Source organism: Emys orbicularis, chromosome 25 (genome assembly GCF_028017835.1).
Source record: "Emys orbicularis isolate rEmyOrb1 chromosome 25, rEmyOrb1.hap1, whole genome shotgun sequence".
In the NCBI taxonomy this organism is placed as follows: Eukaryota; Metazoa; Chordata; order Testudines; family Emydidae; genus Emys; species Emys orbicularis.
The window spans coordinates 2,052,276-2,071,078 of NC_088707.1; the positions used below are offsets into that span (position 1 = coordinate 2,052,276).

The 18,803-nt window shown below is 49.0% G+C and overlaps 1 protein-coding gene across 1 annotated transcript; it reads right to left on the reverse strand.

The window, feature by feature from the left end:
* Positions 1-104: 104 nt before the first annotated feature.
* On the reverse strand, positions 105-18,532 carry ODAD4 (outer dynein arm docking complex subunit 4). Its single transcript, XM_065422697.1, has 12 exons — positions 18,419-18,532; positions 17,122-17,253; positions 16,121-16,274; positions 14,354-14,415; positions 12,859-13,018; positions 11,512-11,736; positions 10,353-10,560; positions 8,619-8,705; positions 7,991-8,187; positions 7,684-7,784; positions 6,595-6,673; positions 105-1,196 (listed from the first exon to the last, which is right to left on the reverse strand). The coding sequence occupies exons 1-12, from the start codon at positions 18,530-18,532 to the stop codon at positions 1,000-1,002; spliced, it is 1,716 nt and encodes a 571-aa protein (XP_065278769.1). The 3' UTR covers positions 105-999.
* Between the last annotated feature and the right edge of the window lie 271 nt (positions 18,533-18,803).

The following is an 18,803-nucleotide window of genomic DNA, read 5'->3' on the forward strand; positions in this document are numbered from 1 at the left end:
GGCAGCTCCCTCCCGCACTGCAGAGAAGGCACTAGCTGTTAGGCACTGTAGTTCATGCCCTCAAGGAGGCAAGCTGTGGCCATCACTGTTGGCATCATTTATTTATAAGTCGCATACACTAAAAATAACATTTCCTTGGCGGTATGGAGGTTGCACGGTGACTCAAAGACACAGTTTACTTAGGCCACTCTCACCCCAGCACTTGCTCACAGCCTGCGGGAATCAGTCAGCGCTGGATGTGGCCTGGAGGACCTGCGCCGATAAGTCAGCTGCACGTGATCCTGCTGTCACGTTACCCAGCTTTGCCATGTGCAACTGTCATGGTGGGTCAAATATACTTGCAAAAGCCCAATGCTGTCGTGCTAGTGCATGCGGCACGTCCACTGGAGTGGATGGGGCTTTTGCCCTTGCATAGCAGGTCCAGTATTGGGCCCGCTCTAATGTCTGACTCTGTGTCCGAGTCCTGGGCTCGGCATAGCTCCATCAGCCAGGGATGTAATGAAATGGGATCCCAGATCGACATGGCTGTACCAGCAAGACCCAGGTATATCAGCAAGTAGGCGCGTTTGCTGGTATAACTTAGTTTGTCAGTGGGGCTGGAATACGCTACATTGGCAAAGTTGCTGAGTTTTTTACCGGTGAAAGCTGTAGGCACAGTAGGTGCACTTTGCCTCTGTAGTGTACTGGTAGAGCTATATGAGCAAAGCGTCTAAGCACTGAACTCTAGGCTGAAAGGCTGGGAGGGGGAGGGAAGTAACAGAACTCCTCCCACTGTAACAACCCAAACAGCCTTGAATGGAGGGCTTGGGAACATGAAAAAAAAACTATTTAAAAGGGACAGCAAAGAGCAAGGGCAGCCCCCATTCTGAAGGGGCTGACTCCATGTCCAGGGGAAATAGGGGCCATTTCACACTAACTAAAATGCACTAGTTTGCAAAGCCAGCAACCCCTCCTGAACTTTAACCCTAACGAGTGGTTTCCTGGGGAGATGCTGCCTCTTTATTCAGGCAAATCCTGATGAAGCTCTGCATAATCTTCCCCTTTCTCTCCCTCGGTCTCCTCTTTTTCTTCTTCTTTTTCTCCTCTTCCGTTTCTCTCATTCTCTTCCTTTTCTATCTCCTTTTGTTTGTTTTCTTCTCTTTCGTTTTGGTCCTCTGCCTCCTCTTCTTTCTTGTATTCATCGTCGTAATCATAATCTGGAAAAAAAACCATTGCAGGTTTCTTAAACAGAACAGCAGAGTTCCTGCCCACCAAGCAGGTAGCAGAGAATGGAGCTGCACCTTCCAGGGGTGGAGAGCACTTAAAGAGGAGAGGAGTACCAGGGCTGCCAAGCTCTTCCACCCCATTGATACAGTCTTTCCTCTCCCCCACCTGTTTTGTTTTGTTTCAACAGGTTAAATTCATCCCTGGAATAAGGGCTTAAGTTGCAGGTCAGAGCTGGCAAGTTGCATGTTTGGAATTCATGTTTGCACAAAAAGAGGTGAACTCTGGTTAGTCACCCAGGGGCAGTGGGGAGGTGGGGGAGAATGTTGCTGGGAAAAGGGGTGTGGTTGGGCATTGATCTTTCCTTTGCCCGTTCAGGGGCGGTACATTAAACCCAGAAGTGCGTAACAGAAGGATGTATATCAAACTAGTCATCTGTTACACACATACCGAGATTTACCCCAGCCCAAGACCTGCATGCCTAACTCTGAACAGTGCATACCCTGCAGGCTGTCAGACCAAACAGCACTCTAAGAATGAAGCTAAGATTTAAATACTAAATTGGCACTCTTCTCATAATACTTAAATAAGTGGCATATACTGAAACATTTATTCTTATGGATTCAGATCTATATAGCTCTATAATAGTCACATATATACTGGATATTGTAACATTGTACCCCATTTATATTTTTGTTTATTTTATTAAATAACAATCTCAGACTCTGGGGCTGCCCTCCCAGATCCAACTGCAGGAGCAGGGCCTCCTGTTGTATATTAATTGAGGCTCTATTACACCTATATTAACCACCCAGTTTGTGTATTACGGGTATATTTCAGTGTATAAATATGGGATCCAAACTTTCAGGGTATTATGTGTAACAGACACGTATAAAATGGTTTCAGTTTTATAACATTTCAAATATGATCACTCTTGAGGATCCATTTGAGTATACTCTCTTCCACGGTGTTACATAGCTGCTTCTCCCACAAGGGGTCTGTGGTGATCCTGTTCTCTGTGAGACCCTGGATGGCCCTTCTCACTGCCTCCCTGCCAGCCTTAGACCAGTTTCACATCAGCACATGGTGTTACTCCTGATTGCACCAATGAGTGGAGAATCATGCCCTCTGCTTTCTTCCATACTCCCCCTACCCTGCCATAGCTGGAGCACCCACCAAGGACCTCACTGCAGACCTGGCTTACAAAATGACCCATTTATTATCTTTTAAGGTAGGATGGATAGCTCAGTGGTTTGAGCATTGGCCTACTAAACCCAGGGTTGTGAGTTCAATCCTTGTGGGGGCGATTTGGGGATTTAGTTGTGGATTGGTCCTGCTTTGAGCAGGGGGTTGGACTAGATGACCTCCTGAGGTCCTTCCAACCCTGATATTCTATGCTTGACACAGTTGTCAACTTTCACGCGGTAAATAAACACCCCGACTTTCACAATAAGCCAAACATCAAGCTAATCCCATTTCAAAACAAGCCAGTCCCTATGAACCCTGATACTCTATGTGACTAGATTCCCCCTGGTGTGCAGTCTGGGACTGGGGTGGGCCCACTGTGCACCCCTGACTCTCTCCCCCCCTTACCCCTGCTTGCCGGGAGCCAATCAAAAAAAAAGAAGCAACAAGCTACTAGCCAACAAGCAACTCACAAGCCAATTAAGCCAAAAACAAGCCCCATTTCAGCATTTTTTTCACAGGTTTGGCATGTCTGGTGCTTGAGCGGACTGTTTGCCTTCTGCAAGCAGTCACAGGGAAACGTGGCAAATGCTGCCACCTACAGCTCAACGTTGATACAGCACTTAAATATATATCCATGGAAATCTCTGCATCCTCTACTGAATTCTTCCCCTGTTACCTCAACTTTTGCAGCCTCAGCCAGTGGCTGCAGCCCAGGTAACCACATCACACAGCTCAGGGCTATTTTTAAACTTCGTTTTGCCCCCACTGTGCTGGTGTAATCCCCCCAGGGTCGACAGCAGTTACATGTGTTCGGAGGAAAGACGCAATGGCTGTTGTAATCAAGTTGGGACTGATACTTGTGGGGCACTGCACTGCAGGCTGGCCCTGACTCTGGTCCTGCTGCGGCTGCTCCCAAGGGACTGGAGTTATTCAGGTGGTGATGGGACATTGGATACAGTTTATTTCAGGTGGATTCCAAAAGCCAGCGGAGCTTTTCCCACTTCCTCTTTCCTGCATGTCTCATACTCGCGCAGCATTAGGTACAATCACGTTTTGTAACTGTCTATTTAGGTTCTTGCTAGGCCCATCACTGTGGTGTTGGGGCACTGGAGAAATTAACATCTTTATAAGAGTCACTTTGTGTTTTGGAAAATGTCTTGTTTACAAACGGCACTAACGTGTGTTAAAGAATTGGGGCCAGATCCTCAGTTTGTGTCAATGAGCATCGCTCCGTAGAAATCGGAGAGATGCTGATTTACACCAGCTGGGGATCGGCACCTCACTGATGAAAAGCAAAGCCACCGTTCCTAGCCATGTTATGGTTTCATATGTCTATAGACAAATGCCAGGAGTATGGGGAAGAAACAGAAAACTGGAAGCATGAGCCATAAGCTAAAATATGACTCAACTGGCATCGCAGAGACTCTGTGGGATGAATCTCGAGACTGGAGTATTTGGATAGAGGGGTACAGCTTGTTCAGGAAGGGCAGGCAGGCGAAAAAGGAAGGAGGTGTTGCACTGTACATCAAGAATGTATACTTCCGTTCTGAGGTTCTGTTCTGAGGAGGTGAGAGGCAGACCAGCTGAAAGTCTGGGTGAAGATAAAAGTGGGGGAAACCAGGGGTGACGTCACCAGAGGAGGCTACTATGAAGACCGCCGAATCTGGAGGAGGTGGGGGATGAAGCATTTCCAGAACACACAACAGAACTCAAGACCTTCTAGTAATGGGGGACTTTAACTACTCAAGTGTTTATTGGAAAAGTAATTTGACAAAACACAAAATGTCCAGTAAGCCCTTGGAATGTCTTGGGGACAACTTCTTGTTTCAGAAGGTGGGGGCAGTAACCTGGGAGATGGCCATTTTAGGAATTGGCTGCAAATCAGAAGGTGGAAGGCAGTTTGGGTGAAGCGATCATGAAATGATAGATCTACTGCTTCTAAGGAAAGGAAGGAGAAAGAGCAGCAGAACAAGGACAATGGACTTCAAGAAAGCAGACTTGAACAAAATCAGAGAACTGGAAGGTAAGATCCATGGGAAGAAAATCTAAGAAGAAAAGGAGTTCAGGAGAGCAGAGAGTTTCTCAAGGAGACAATGTTAAAGGCACAACAGCAAACTATCCTGATAGGAAGAATAGTAAGAAGCCAATATGGCTCCATCAGGAGCTCGTTAATGACCTGAAAATCACAAAGGAATCCTACAGAAAGTGGAACCACGGACAAATAGGCAAGAGTGAGAACAACAGAATAGCACAAGCAGGTAGAGACAAAATCAGACAGTTTAAGGCACAAAATGAGTTACACCTAGCAAGGGACATAAAAGGCAGAAAGAAGAGGTTCTATAAATACATTAGGAGCAAAAGAAAGACACAGAAAAGTGTAGGTCTGCTATTTAGTGTGGAAGGAGAGCTAACAACGGATGACACCAAGAAGGCTAAGGTGTTTAATGCCTATCTTGATTCAATCTTCACTAACAAGGTAAATTGTGAGCAGATACCTAACACAATAAATGTTATCAACAAGGGGGACGGCACACAAGCCAAAATAGGGAAAGAACAAGTTAAAGAATATAGAGATAGATTCAAGTTGCCAGAATCTGATGAAATTTCCCCTAAGGTACTTAAGGAACTAGCTGAAGCAATTTTGGAACCGTTAGCAATTATCTTTCAGAGACTCCTGGAGGATGTGAGGACCTGGAAGACTGGAGCAGGGCAAACATAGAACCTATCTTTAAAAGGAGAAAAAAGCGGACCTGGGGAATTATAGACTAGCCAGCCTAACTTTGATACCTGGAAATATATTGGAACAAATTATTCAACAATCAGTTTGTGAGCACTTAGAGAATTATAGAGTTATAAGGAATAGCCAACATGGATTTGTCAAGAACAAATCCTGCCAAACCAGCCTAATTCCCTTCTTTGACAGGGTTATTGGCCTAGAAGTTGGGGTGGAAGCAGTAGATGTGATATATCCTGATTTTAGTAATGCTTTTGACAGTCCCACATGACATCCTCATAAGCAAACTAGGGATAGATGGTCTTGATTAAATTACTATGAGCTGGGTGCACACCTGGTTGAAAGATGGTACTCAAAGAGTACCTATCAGTGGTTCACTGTCAGACTGGGAGGGGAGTATCTACTGAGGTCCTGCACGGCTCCGTCCTGAGTTCTGTACTGTTCAATATTTTCATTCCACTTTTTCATTCCACTTGGATAGTGAAGTAGAGAGTGTGCTTTCAAAATCTGCGGATGACACCAAGCTGGGAGGGGTTGCAAGCTCTTCTGCAAAAAGGGCTAATATCATGCTGGGGTGTAATAACAGGAGTGTTCTATGTAAGACGTGGGAGGCAATTGTTCCACTCTACTTGGCACTGGTGAGGCCTTGGCTGCAGTCCTGTGTCCAGTTCTGGGCACCACATTTTAAGAAAGCTGTGGACAAATTGGAGAGAGTCCAGAAGAGAGCGACAAAAATGATCAAAAATTTAGAAAATCTGACCTAAGAGGAAAGGTTTAAAAAACTGGGCATGTTTGGTCTTGAGGAAAGATAGAGAGGGAACCTGATAACAGTCTTCAAACGTGTTAAGGACAAGAAGTAATCCGCTTAATCTGCAGGAGGGGGAGACTTAGGTTAGATATTAGGAGAAACTTTCTAATGATAAGGAATGTTAAGCACTGGAACAGGCTTCCAGGGGAGTTTGTGGAGTCCCATCCTAGTGGGTTTTTAAGAATAGGTTGGACAAACATGTGTCAAGGATGGTCTAGGTTTCCTTGGTCCTGCCTCAGCGCAAGGAGCTGAACTGGGGATCACTCCAGGTCGCTTCCAGCCCTACATTTCTGTGACTCTGTGTGAAATTACTTCTGCCACAATACACTGTTTATAGAGGGTGGGTGTACACAGGAAATACTGGTGCTTATTGCTTAGCAATGGGGCAACTGCTTCATTGCTACCAACAGTGTAAGCCTGTCTGAGTACCACTGCTGAAAAAAGGGTCCTAATTTCCCTACTGCAGCTGCACGCAGAGGGTCAGAGATTGGGTCCTGAGCTAGCAGGGGGCAGACCTATGGCCCTCCAGTGTCAGTGGTATCCAGCCCGTTTCACTGGGGGGTAGCTACTCCCCCAAGAGTCCTGTGATGAGGTAGAAGAGAAGGGGATATGCAAAACTTTCTACATTGTTTTACACACCGATTCCCAGGTGAATTAGTACCTCTGAAAGATTCGAGTCTCTCTGCCCTTTGTTCTGCTCTCAACTCTTCGATGAAGTCTTTGTTCGCATCATCTAGGGCCTGAAGTTGACAAGAATAATTAGTGACAAATCTAGACGTGCAGTCACATGACAGGCCTATTCAAAAGTTTGTCCTATTCCCCTCTGCTGTCCCCTCTCCCATCACTCCTTACTCCTTTGGTGCCTTTAAAGCTACCTGCAGTGAAAAGCCTCTTTGCTCCGCTCCTACCCCCCGCCCCATTGTGATTGCACTACTCTAGTTAATATACTCCCTGGCACACTTCAGCTGGGATCATCCCTTGCTCCTTACACCCCCACCCCACACAGCTTGCACTGGTTTTCCCATTTTTAACTAAACATTAGAGGTGGTTCCCCTGTGCTCGGAAACCCACTTAAGGGATCCCCGAACAGGCACACATTCATGCTGCAGAAGCACTGTTCTGTGTTTTGAAACACTGGGTGAGATCAGCCCAGTGGGATCTACTCCAATGAGATTATGAATAACCTGGAGGAGTACCTATGCATGCAGACCATTGCTAGGGCAGCAAGCATATGTGCCAATAACATGCAAATCATGTACCCCAATTCATAGCCAATACCCATGATGTTCCTGTCATGGAGGTCATGCAGAGTAGTCTCTCCATAATATTTCAGAGAGGCCAGAACAGGGGGGCCATATTCAACCTCCCATTCCAGTTGCTGGCCACGAGCATGCTGGCATGCACCTGGATGCAATGAAAGACAGAATTTGACTCCTGGCTACACTGAAGTCAATAGAAGTTCTGCCACTGATTCCAACAGGTCCAAGATTTTACCCCATATATTTCCAGCATTAGCTTGCATTGGGACCGAGTTTTCTAACTCAAGAGGTTTCATATGTTTTTTATTGTGGGACAGAGACTGCCTTGTTCCTCTTGTGATACATTTCATTTCCTCATCCCCCAGCTGCCAGCTGGCATTCCCTCCTTGCTCTGGGTCCCTGGCCCCACAGACCACAGGCTGAGAACAACAGTGGTCAGTAACTTATGCACGTTACTCCGAAACTCCTCTCGATTACAGTAAATCACTTACGATGATGATGGCCTGCTGAGCTGCATCATTATGAATGAGTTTGGCCTTCTCAAGAGCTTTTTCAAAGTTCATAACTGCAGATTGGAAGTCCTGGAGTTTCACTGTAACAGACAAACAAGAATCCATTTGAATGCAGGACTAAGAACGAGAGAAAACTATTATGTTAGCCCAGTGAGCCTGTCTTGAAAAGACTTTTGCTCGGATGAGACTGTGGGGCTGTTTGTAAGGCACAGGCAGGTTGAATGAAGCTGGGGAGTAGACTCAAGGTCTGCCGTCTTTAAAGCAAATTTTGCAACAATGTCTTTACCTTGTGCTTGTGCCACCAGCACGCTAGCATTGAGTTGCCACTCAACATCGCCCTCCTCCTCCGCTGACTGGAGGGATTTTTCTCCATAATCCTGGGCCTCTGCGGCTTTATCGAGCTCTAGGTAACATCGGCCAATTTCGTGGAATAACCACGTCTTCTCCAGGCTGGTTTTTGCCAGTGGGATCTTCTCCTCCCATCTTTACACAGGAAAAGAAAGTTACTTCTACGGCCCTAGGCCCAGCATAGTGTTGTCTCTTGGCTTTTTAAACCCTTACAAGGGTTCCAGACGCTGCCATTACCCAGAGTCTATTATGCTGTGGCTTCTTAGATGTTTGGAAAGAGAGCAAGTCAGAAAGTCTGGAAGACTCTGGGGGTTGGGTTACAAAGTCATTTACTCTCAGGGCTGCCGGTTTGAATCAAGGCAAGATCAATCCTTGCAATTGGAAATTGTTACCGTCTGATGGCTGTTCAGTGGCCTGTCCAGTTCAGCTCCTAGTGGGGGGTGTCCACATCACAGCTGGCACCAGCAGTGCCCCTTGCTGACAGCGTAATTAAATACATGGACCAAGCAACGCCCATTTAATTGTAAATCTGCTCTCTTACCTGTTATGTTATGAATGTTACGTACGTGTCAATAGCTTGCTGGAATTTGCCAATTCTGGCATAAACCCTGCCAATGTTGTCAAGGGCTCTGGAGACGGCATCTGGCAGATCACTGCATTGAAGTGAAAGAAAGAGGTCTTCAAAGAGTCTTGCCCCTGAATAATCCTGCATTTTCTTAGGCTCTCTCTATATTCTCTTGGAGATTCACTGTTCAGTGAGCTCACAGAACAATGTCAGACAGCACTAAAGGAACACTGTCAGTTTGAAATACTTTTTACCAACTACTGTTCTAAGTAACACCTAAGATTACTGTAGCTGGAAGAGATAAGTGGGGTGGAATGGTTCTGCTTTATCCATTTTTGTTTGTTTGAATTTTTTTTGTGTGCATTTGATAACACACTTTTTGTGTGCAGTCACTTCCACTGTTCCCTCTGTGTAGTCAGTCAGTGGTGTGGATTTTCACATAGCAGCATGGGCGAGAAAAGCATTTGGTATTTGGAAAGTGTACCGTTTGTAGGGGCGAGTAAGGGGCAGACGTAGTACTTAAAAGTACTTTTAACTCATTTTTCTGTTCTGTTAAGTAGATTTCAAGCTAATAGTACCCCACTGCAATTTTAAATGGGCCCTGCGCTGAGACAGATGCCATGTCTCTGGTGGCAGTTAAAGAAACAAAGCAGCTTTTTTAAATAGTTGAAAAGGAGAATCCCAGTGTCCTGGTCTGTATTCGCTCGCTCTCAGTAACCTGGCTCTGCTGTCCAGTGCTCTGTGTGAGCTATTGGTCAACGCTAACGGCTACTCGCTTTATAATAATGCACCCTGGTGAGCTCTAAGTGTTCTTTACAAACGTTAATGACCTAACCCTCACTCCCCTCCTCTGATATGAGCCAGTTTTACTATCCCCAGCTTACAAAGGAAGAAACTGAGGCAGAGGGGGACTAAGGGTATGTCTACACAGCAAAGAAAAATCCATGGCTGGCCTGTGCCAGCTGACTCAGGCTCAGGCTGTGGGACTGTCTCCTTGCTGCGCCAGCTACAGGCATCTAGTTGCTGTGTAGACATACCCTAAATGCATTGCCCCAGGTGTCACAGTGAGTGAACAGCAGAACCCACATCTTCTCACTCCTGTCCTGCACTTTAACCACTAGAGGATGCTTCCTCCCTGCCTGATCACTGCACTGGCGGCAAAAACCCAAACACGCCCAACAGGCACCTCCTTGCTTTGTGAAGTGCTCTGCAAAACTCCATTAGGAGAGGACTATATAAAGCCCAATCTACTCCGTTCTCTGCCGCCTGAGAGATCCTGCAGAACGTTTTCTGCAGGAGCGGGTGGCTGTACCTACTGGGTCCTGACATCATGACTCAAATGAAAATGATTTCCCCAGCCAGGAAACCTATAAAGAAATCGGATTATAACATTTTCTTAGGTGGAAGTGTTGCCTGGGGCAGGGCGGGGGGCTGGGAATCAAGAGCCCTGGGTGCCAGCCCTGGCTCTGACATGGATTTGGTTTGTGTCCTGGGGCAGGACACATACATTGTTCTGCCTCATCCTCCCTGTTTGTACCATGGTGATGATGATATGTCAGTGGATCCTGTGAGGGCAGGTAATGACTGTGTCTAGAGCCATCAGGTCCCCAGAAGAGCAGTGCTATAGAAAGTCAAAGCATTATTTGAGAATTGCCCTTCAGTCAGGTAGTGTGCCCTTCCCACCTGAGCTCCTACCGCCACTGCTACCTCCTACATCGGGCTTTGGAGCACTCACTTTTCCCTGGCGATCTCCAGATCCATCTTGTGACTCTGCAGTGCTCTCCCCATTTGCCCCATCTCGATCTGAGCATTCCCAATGCAGCTGTAGAGGTTTCCAATCAGTTCGTTCTTGTTGGGAATTTCATCCTCAGACCAACCTTGAATTGTTTTTAGCACATGCTCAGCTTTCTTACAGCTTCCTTCAGGGCAGCTACTGGTCAGCACTAGAAGCACAGAGAGAGGAGCGCTCAGCACCAAGTCCGGGGCACCGGGACAGCTGGGGAGACACAGGCCCGATTCTCCACTGGCTCTTCGGGGAGCCATTTAGAGCTGTGCAAAGTGGGTGTGAAATACTGCCACCAAGGTAAAACTGCGTTGGTACCATTTTGCACTCACTTTGCACAGGTGCAAATGAAAACCCCTCGTGCAGGACAATGGAGAATCAGACCCACAGTCGGAAGATGGACTGGGAGAATCTAGTCGTGCAGCGCGGGAGCTGAATGTGTCATCTGAGAGTAAGTGCTAAACGCAACACCGGCTATAGCATCTCTTACAGGTCAGTCCATCACGCTGGGCTACGCGGCTCTAGTACCTATCCCAGCTTTGTGCAGTGCTGTGGCAATTAAACCACCAGACTACGCTGCGTAGCTCTGTCATCTGCCACATTTGGGGGCAATTCTGTGGCAAGTGAAAGGAACTGAGCCTCAGTGATGATGACGGAGGTCTTATGAGTTAAAACACTGAACAGACATGGCTTGGATCCCTCTCTCCTCCCTTCCAGACCCTTCCCTGCAGATTCTTCATCCTTCTAGCCCTCTCTATCCTTGTTACTTTTCAACTAAGGTAGAGAAGAACCAATGCCCTGGCCTCTCCAATGTCCCAGGCTGGGTGGGACATTTGCTAAGCACACTGCATTTGCCTACAGAGTTCTAGTGTCCAAAGCACTGCTCTGTACAGCGCTCTGGGATACCTTGAGTATAGGAGGAGCTGGAAAATACCCCAGTGTGTTAAATTCTATACTAAAATATTGTTTGGGAAAGGCAGGGAAAAGCAGAACACAATTTTAAACCTGCTCGCGTTAGGAAATAACCCTCTGAACGCAGTGCTCCTGCTGATCTGGTCTGTAGCTGCCCACCAGTCACAACGCTCTTGTTGCTTCCATATGGGACACCTACACATATCGATTTCTTCCATGCTCTTCAGGATGTATCTGGCAACTTCCGATGGCTTTCGCTTTCTCTCTGGGAGCCATCTCTGCTGCATGAGCTTGCGGTCTCTCACGCGGGCGTAGATGGGCTTCTGCTGCTGCCAGAATTCGGTGCGGGTGTCCAGGTAGTTAATGCCGCCCAGGATCAGGTCCTCCACTGTCATCCCGTGCTTTGTGCTGCTTTTCATCAAGTCTGGAAATCAGCGAAAGGCAGAACCAGGAGATAGTATTAAAGGATCTGAGGAGTGAAGCCATGATGTGAGGAGGATGGGAACATTTTTAGTGCAAGCCCCCGACTGAGCGCCCCGGAGACTAAGTCCTTTAATAATCCCTGGAACAGACACAGCATGGGTGGTGGCACGGCTAGCTTTCCCCACCACCTCACCACCCCCTGCTGTCGTGCCTAAACCTGCCATGTAGGTGTGACCAGTAAGAGTCAGTGTCCAAGGCCCCTTTAATACTTCTCTTCAATGGTGAAACAACCCAGGAGAGGCCCAGTGAGCACTAGTGGTGGTGAAGTTTGGTGATCTGGACACCAGTCCCACTGGGCCACAGCGGAAGATGAGAAACTATCTGATCCACTTATAGGGTAGATGGCCCCTTAACGGAATGTAGGCACTCTGGATTCCAGGGATTGTCCCCATGGAATACTGGGAGAACTTGTAAAGTCTCAGAAGACAGGATGGACCCATGCAAGTTATGAAGACTGGTAACATAACACGAGGTAACAGGGGACTAAAGCCTCAAACTCTCCTATGTTCCTGGGGAAATATGTCTCAAGAAAACTAATTAAATAGGGATGCATTTTCTGCCCAACTCAGAAATCTGATCCTTTTCTGAATCCCATATCTTGATCCTTAGCAGCAAAACCATGACATTGATCAATCCAAAGCAAAACTCAGTTACTGGTGCCTTCCACTTAATTCAAACACTAATTTATCTAATCAACTAGGACATTTGTACTTAAAATAATATAATTTCTGCTTTTTATTTTGATTGGTGTTGAGTGCTTTGGGCTGGTGTTAGTGGATAACTGAACTGCTCATTACAGAATGCTGCTATTTAACTAATAAGGAAGTATAAAGGATAAAACTTATTTAGACATTGTTACAAACACTGGTCCTGGAAACTTGAGTAACTTGTACCAATCTGGATCAAGTAATTTGTAGGTTTGGGACAACTGCAAACACTAGTATGTGCTACGCAAGGGGTGATGCGTCCCCTGGTAGTCATGAATAACAGAATAAAGGGAAAAAATGGATTTGATTGAATCAAGAGGAATAACATGTTATATTTAGTTAAATACAATAAAGACCTTCATCCTTGAGGAGTTTCTCCAGGTAGGCCTTGTCAGCGTAAAGCTCTCCAAGAAGTTGCCGTTCGGTCTTTTCATTCCTGATGGGCCCCACTTTACTCTGCTGCTTTTGATCCTTTTTGGGGGCTTTGACCTGAAGTTTCTGCTTCACTTTTTTGCTCTGCCGCAGAACAAAACAGAAGGACGCAGAGGAGAGGGAGACTGACACAAGCAGAAAGGGCTCGCTTTTGGATCCACTTCCCAAATTCCTTATTCACGAAGGAGATAATGACACAGGCACAAGACCAGCCTGTTGATCTAGTGGGGATCAAAGTAACTCGCTCCCTAGGACAGCAGCTTTATAAAACCAGGAGTTCTGCCCCTTCGGAGAGAGAGTGTCTTGCACTGCTCTGGAGTGACTCCATCTGACCAGTGCTAGTCTCAGTGCATGCAGGCTTGGGGGGGGCGGGGGGGGGGGCGCATCTAGCCCTCCACAGTCCGAGAAAGGGTGTTGGGGGCAAGATCCCCCCAGGCCTTCCCATCCCAAATCCTAATCCAGTTTCAAAACACACCCATAATAAATACATCCTGGGATGGCTCGACAGTTTAAAGTTACTATACTTCTCCTAAGCACATTCAGCGACATATTCCCAAGTGGCCACTGACGATGGCGGCCTCTATTTCTGGATGCCCAACTTTAGACATGTTGGTCCTGATTTCCACAGCTGCTGAGGAGCCACGGCTCCAGATGGAGTCCGGGACTCTGCAGGACCTTCGGAAAGTCAGGCCCTTGAAGGCTGATTTTCTGCAGAGTTGAGCACTCGCTGCTCCCGCTGATGTCAAACTGGAGCTGTGGGTGTTCAGCGCTCCCGAGGAGCCACGTGCCTCAAGCTGGGCACCCAAAAATTTGAGCCACCCAAAATCAGTGGCCACTTTTGAAAAGTTTAACCTTAAACAGCAAGTCAGACCAAAGTCGATGCTACAGATTGATCCTGGCCCCACTGAAATTGATGGAAAGTACTCCTGTGAGTAAGGCGAGCAGAATTTGGGCCCATGGCTAGACACAAACACAGATGCTCTTAATGTCCTCTCTTTCATAGAATCATAGAATCTCAGGGTTGGAAGGGACCTCAGGAGGTCATCTAGTCCAACCCCCTGCTCAAAGCAGGACCAATCCCCAACTAAATCATCCCAGCCAGGGCTTTGTCAAGCCTGACCTTAAAAACCTCTAAGGAAGGAGATTCCACCACCTCCCTCCTGTGTGATAGTCTGTTTGAAAGCAGTGGGGGTTTTGCTGGTGGAAAGGTGCCAGATCAGGCATTCAGGTTCTCCTGGGCTGGTGCTCTCTCCTGACAGAGCTACACAAAACGTCAAGGAGAAGGCAGAATGGTCTGCCCCGTATGGCACACTGGGCTGACCCCAGAAGTAGTTCTGATGTGACTGCAGAAAGGCTCCCCCAGGTTAGCACTGTGGTATCTCTAGTGAGCGTCCCAAGAGAAAGCGGTTCACACCATACCTCTGCCTGCCTGCTTAAAAAGCAGAGGTCCCCTTTATTCTCCAGTTTAACTGAGGAAGGACCTGCAGATGGAGAAAAACATACTTGTAAACATTCAAGAACTGCAACGCACAGGCCCTGGAGTTTATTTGAAATATGTGGCAAGTTCTGTATCCCTCTCTTCAGTCTAAAAGCAGGAATTGCAGCTCAGAGAAACAGCTCAGCTGTATCTATTTTTAATAATTATTATTATTGTGGCCCCTACGGTAGCACCGAGGGGTCACAACCACAGATCAGGGCCCCATTGCGCTAGGCACTGTACAAATAAAACAAAAAGACAGTCCCTGCCCTAAAGAACTAACAATCTACCTATAAGACAAGAGACAACAGGCCAGTTAAACAGCCAGATGGGGCAGTACCAGAGTGGGACACCAGGACCTCCACCAGCCCAGAGAGTTATTTCTAAATCATATTTGTCAATATTTAGAGCAAAATACCCCTCTCTGACTCAGACAGTGGCTCTCAACTCTGCCAGTCTAACTGCCTGCTGGCAACGCACACAGAAGTGGGAGATAGCGCTCTGCTTTGGCCAAGCCAGAAGGGGGAAAGGAGATTCAGACACTGTTCTAACGAGTCTCCTCGGGTGGGAGAGTCAGAACAAGACTATTTAGACCAGCCTGGGGGGGGGGGGGGGGGGGGTTTCTCAGACTATCTAGCTAGGTGTTCATGGGCTCCATTGCTGTAGTGTCCAGAAGCCTCCCAGTTACATGAAAATACAGATAAATTAACGGTAGTCTCTTGCTTCTTTCCCAGTCTCCAGAAGAAATAGTTTGATTTCTGATGAGCATGTCTGTTTGTTTTTGTGGGTGGGTGGGTGCACTGTCAGTCCAAGTCTCTGTGTTCTGTGCGTGTCGGGGAAGTGGGTCCGTCACTCCATGTCTATGTGTGTCCCGTGTGGGTAGGTGTTGTCTCAAAGTTGCTGTGGTGTGTGTATGTCCATAAGTGGGGGTGTGATGTGTGTCTGTGAATAGGCATGCTGTCTGTCCATGAGTGGGTGTACTGCGCATCCTTGTGAAGACAAGGGAAGGCTAAGTGGAAGAAATGAGTTTTATATCTAGCTCTGAACACAGCAAGGCCTTAGATCACTTTTGCCTCTGGCTGGATTGAGTTCTAGTCTAAGTCTAGCTCCTAGGAAAGTGTTGCCTCTCCCTACTGGTTGAGAGTTTCACGGGTCCCATGCAGATCAGCTGTCATGGGAGGTCAGGGTCACAGCGGGAGATGTGGCTTCAGGAAGCTGAGATGAATTTCACTGAAAGGCTCTGAACATCGGGACAGAGACCTTGAAATGGACTCTGTAGTCGGTGGGGAGCCAGTGCAAAGAGAAGAGCAGCAGGGTGCTAAGCAGATGGGCTACTGCGTTTTGTACTAGCTGGAACATTTTCAGGGGTTGGGGCTTTGTTCGTAGATGTAAGTTGCAATAGTCAAGCATAGGGTAATGACTGCACGGATCAGGAGGGCCAGGTCTACACCTGAATCGGTATTACTGGGGAGTAATTAGATACTGTAACAAAATATACATTTGGCCAATAATACAGGTTGGACCCTATTGGGAATTCCCTGACCTCAGCTGAGAATGACAATTATGCATGTGATTCAGGAGGCAGACAGATCTTGCTGTGCAATGTCCTCTCATTCTCTGAGCACACGAGGAACTAATATAATGTCAACAGCTACTGAATTGCCTGCTTTGGGATATGCTTGCATTATCAATAAACGGTTACATCTTACTTCCGACAGAGTTGTCAATCGCTTCCTGAGCTTTCTGAATTCCTAGCCTGAATTTCTGCAGCTCTGGACGTAGTTTGTGGCCTCGGTGATAATACACTAGTGCAAATTCAAAGTCGCCCATGGTGTACAGGGTCTCAGCCTTTTGGTAAAGTCCCTGCAACAAAGGAAACAAACCGTCTGAACGCAACAAAGACCAACGCCCAAAGCAGTGAGGAGAGCACTATGGGCCATCTCATCTGTGCCAAGGATAAAGCCCTGTCCTGCAACCATGACTCAGGTGAGTTTCCTTCGCTTCCTTGGGGTCACTATAAGGGGTAGGGGTGCCAGATCAGGCCCCTGTTGCTGTTAGACGGTAAATATTTACAGCTGTTTACGTGGTGCTGGAATATAGCGCGAGTGTGTCCAGTAAACCTCAACTGAAACTAGAGTCTCCCTGTGGAATGTGGGATTTTCAACTGGACAGGAGAATAGCTCTCCAGACAACCCTCTCTCCTGACAGAACAGGCGGGGCTTGCGCTGAGCACAGGCAACACAAGGGCAGATTCAGCAACTCACCCGCAGCTCTGATCTCCTGCTCTGGAGCAGGAACAAAGAGTGAGGAAGAGGAGACTAACAACCTGCTGCTCCCCTCTGGCTTCTTGGGGTATGTCTACACGGCAAAAAAAAACAAAAAGCCACAGCAGCAAGTCTCAGAGCCTGGGTCTATGACTTGGACTCCTGTCTGGTGCTAAAAAGAGCAGTATAGACAATGTTCCCACTCGAGCTCTGAAACCCAGTCAAGGGGGGTGGTCACAGGGCCCCACTCCAACATGAGCGGGAATGTCTACACTGCTATTTTTAGCACACTAGTTCAAGACCTTTGACCACATGTCCGTAGACACAAGCCCTGAGAGACCCAGCTGCAGCTTTGTTTTTTGCAGTGTAGATGTACCCTTGATGCCCCACTCACTGAAGGCTGCCCTAGGTACACACCCGTCCCTTGTCCCCTTAATGCCATTTACCTTGGAGAATGTTTTGTCATTTTGAAGAGAGGCTTCTGCATCTCTCAGGGAATTTTCTGTGTCCCCGAGTTTCAGGTAACACATTGACCGGGCGACCAGGCAGTGCTTGTCCCCTGCTTGCAGCTGCAGAGCCTGGGATGCAAACACAGAGAAGCATTCAGTCACAGAGGTGCTGGGCTTGTCAGCACAGGAAGCACACACCGGCATCTGTATTTGATAGAACCTGCTGCACATCTGGGACACCCTCCAAGCCAGATCTCAAAGTGATTCCCAGGCATTCAGGAACAAAGTCTCACAACGTCCCCTCGCTCCTGTGCGCCACAACCCCTGCCACACGCGTGCCACATCCCCTCGCTCCTGTGCCCCACAATCCCTGCCACGTGCCTGCTACGTCCCCTCGCTCCTGTGCACCACACCTCCTGCCATGCGCGTGCCACGTCCCCTCGCTCCTGTGCACCACACCTCCTGCTACATCTCCTCACCACGTCACCCCAGCCCTGCCCCACATCCCCTCGCTCCTGTGCACCACAACCCCTGCCACGCGTGTGCACATCCCCTAACTCCTGTGTGCCACACGCGTGCCACATCCCCTCGCTCCTGTGCCCCACAATCCTTGCCACGCGCGTGCCACATCCCCTCGCTCCTGTGCCCCACAATCCCTGCCACGTCCCCTCGCTCCTGTGCACCACACCTCCTGCCACGCACGTGCCACATCCCCTCACTCCTGTGCACCACACCCCTGGCCACATGCTTGCCACGTCCCCTCACTCCTGTGCACCCCACACCCCTGGCCACATGCCTGCCACATCCCCTCGCTCCTGTACACCACAACCCCTGTCACGCGCGTGCACATCCCCTCACTCCTGTGCCCCACAATCCCTGCCACGTGTGTGCCACATCCCCTCGCTCCTGTGCCCCACAATCCCTGCCACGTGCCTGCCACGTCCCCTCGCTCCTGTGCACCACACCTCCTGCCATGCGCGTGCCACATCCCCTCGCTCCTGTGCCCCACAATCCTTGCCACGCACGTGCCACGTCCCCTCGCTCCTGTGCACCACCCCTCCTGCTACATCCCCTCACCACGTCACCCCAGCCCTGCCCCACATCCCCTCGCTCCGGAGCACCAAACCCCCCGCCACACGTGCCACAGCCCCACGCCCCATCACCCGTCCCCCTGCCCCACGTCCCGCGCCTGGCCCGGTTTCAGCGCCCCCCACCAACCCTCTCGCCCCCCAGCTACCCGGGGGGTCAATGCTCATGAATATTCATGAGCGATGTGCAGAATTCAGCCCCTCACGTTGGTGAAGCTGGCCAGCGCCTTGCCGTGCTCCCCGCGCCGGCTGAGCAGCGCCCCCTCGGCCATGAGGCTGGGGAAGGTCCCGCTCAGCCCCTCGCCCTCCGCGTCCTCCATCGGCCCGGGCCCGCCGCCGCCGCCCGGCAACCGCTGCCTGGCAACCGCCGCCGGACTTCCGGGGGGCGGGCACCTACCACACCCCCGCGGGGCCCCCGCCCCCGGCCGAGGGGGGGGCTCCTCGCCCCTTGCCCTGCAGCTTCCGCCCCCCTCCCACGTCTCACTGCCCCCCAGCCCCTTCTTCCCTGGTGCCTTGTCCCTGCCAGCCCTGTGGTCCCCCCACTTCCCTGCCCCTACCCATTCCCTGGTGCCTTGTCCCTGCCCCCCCCAG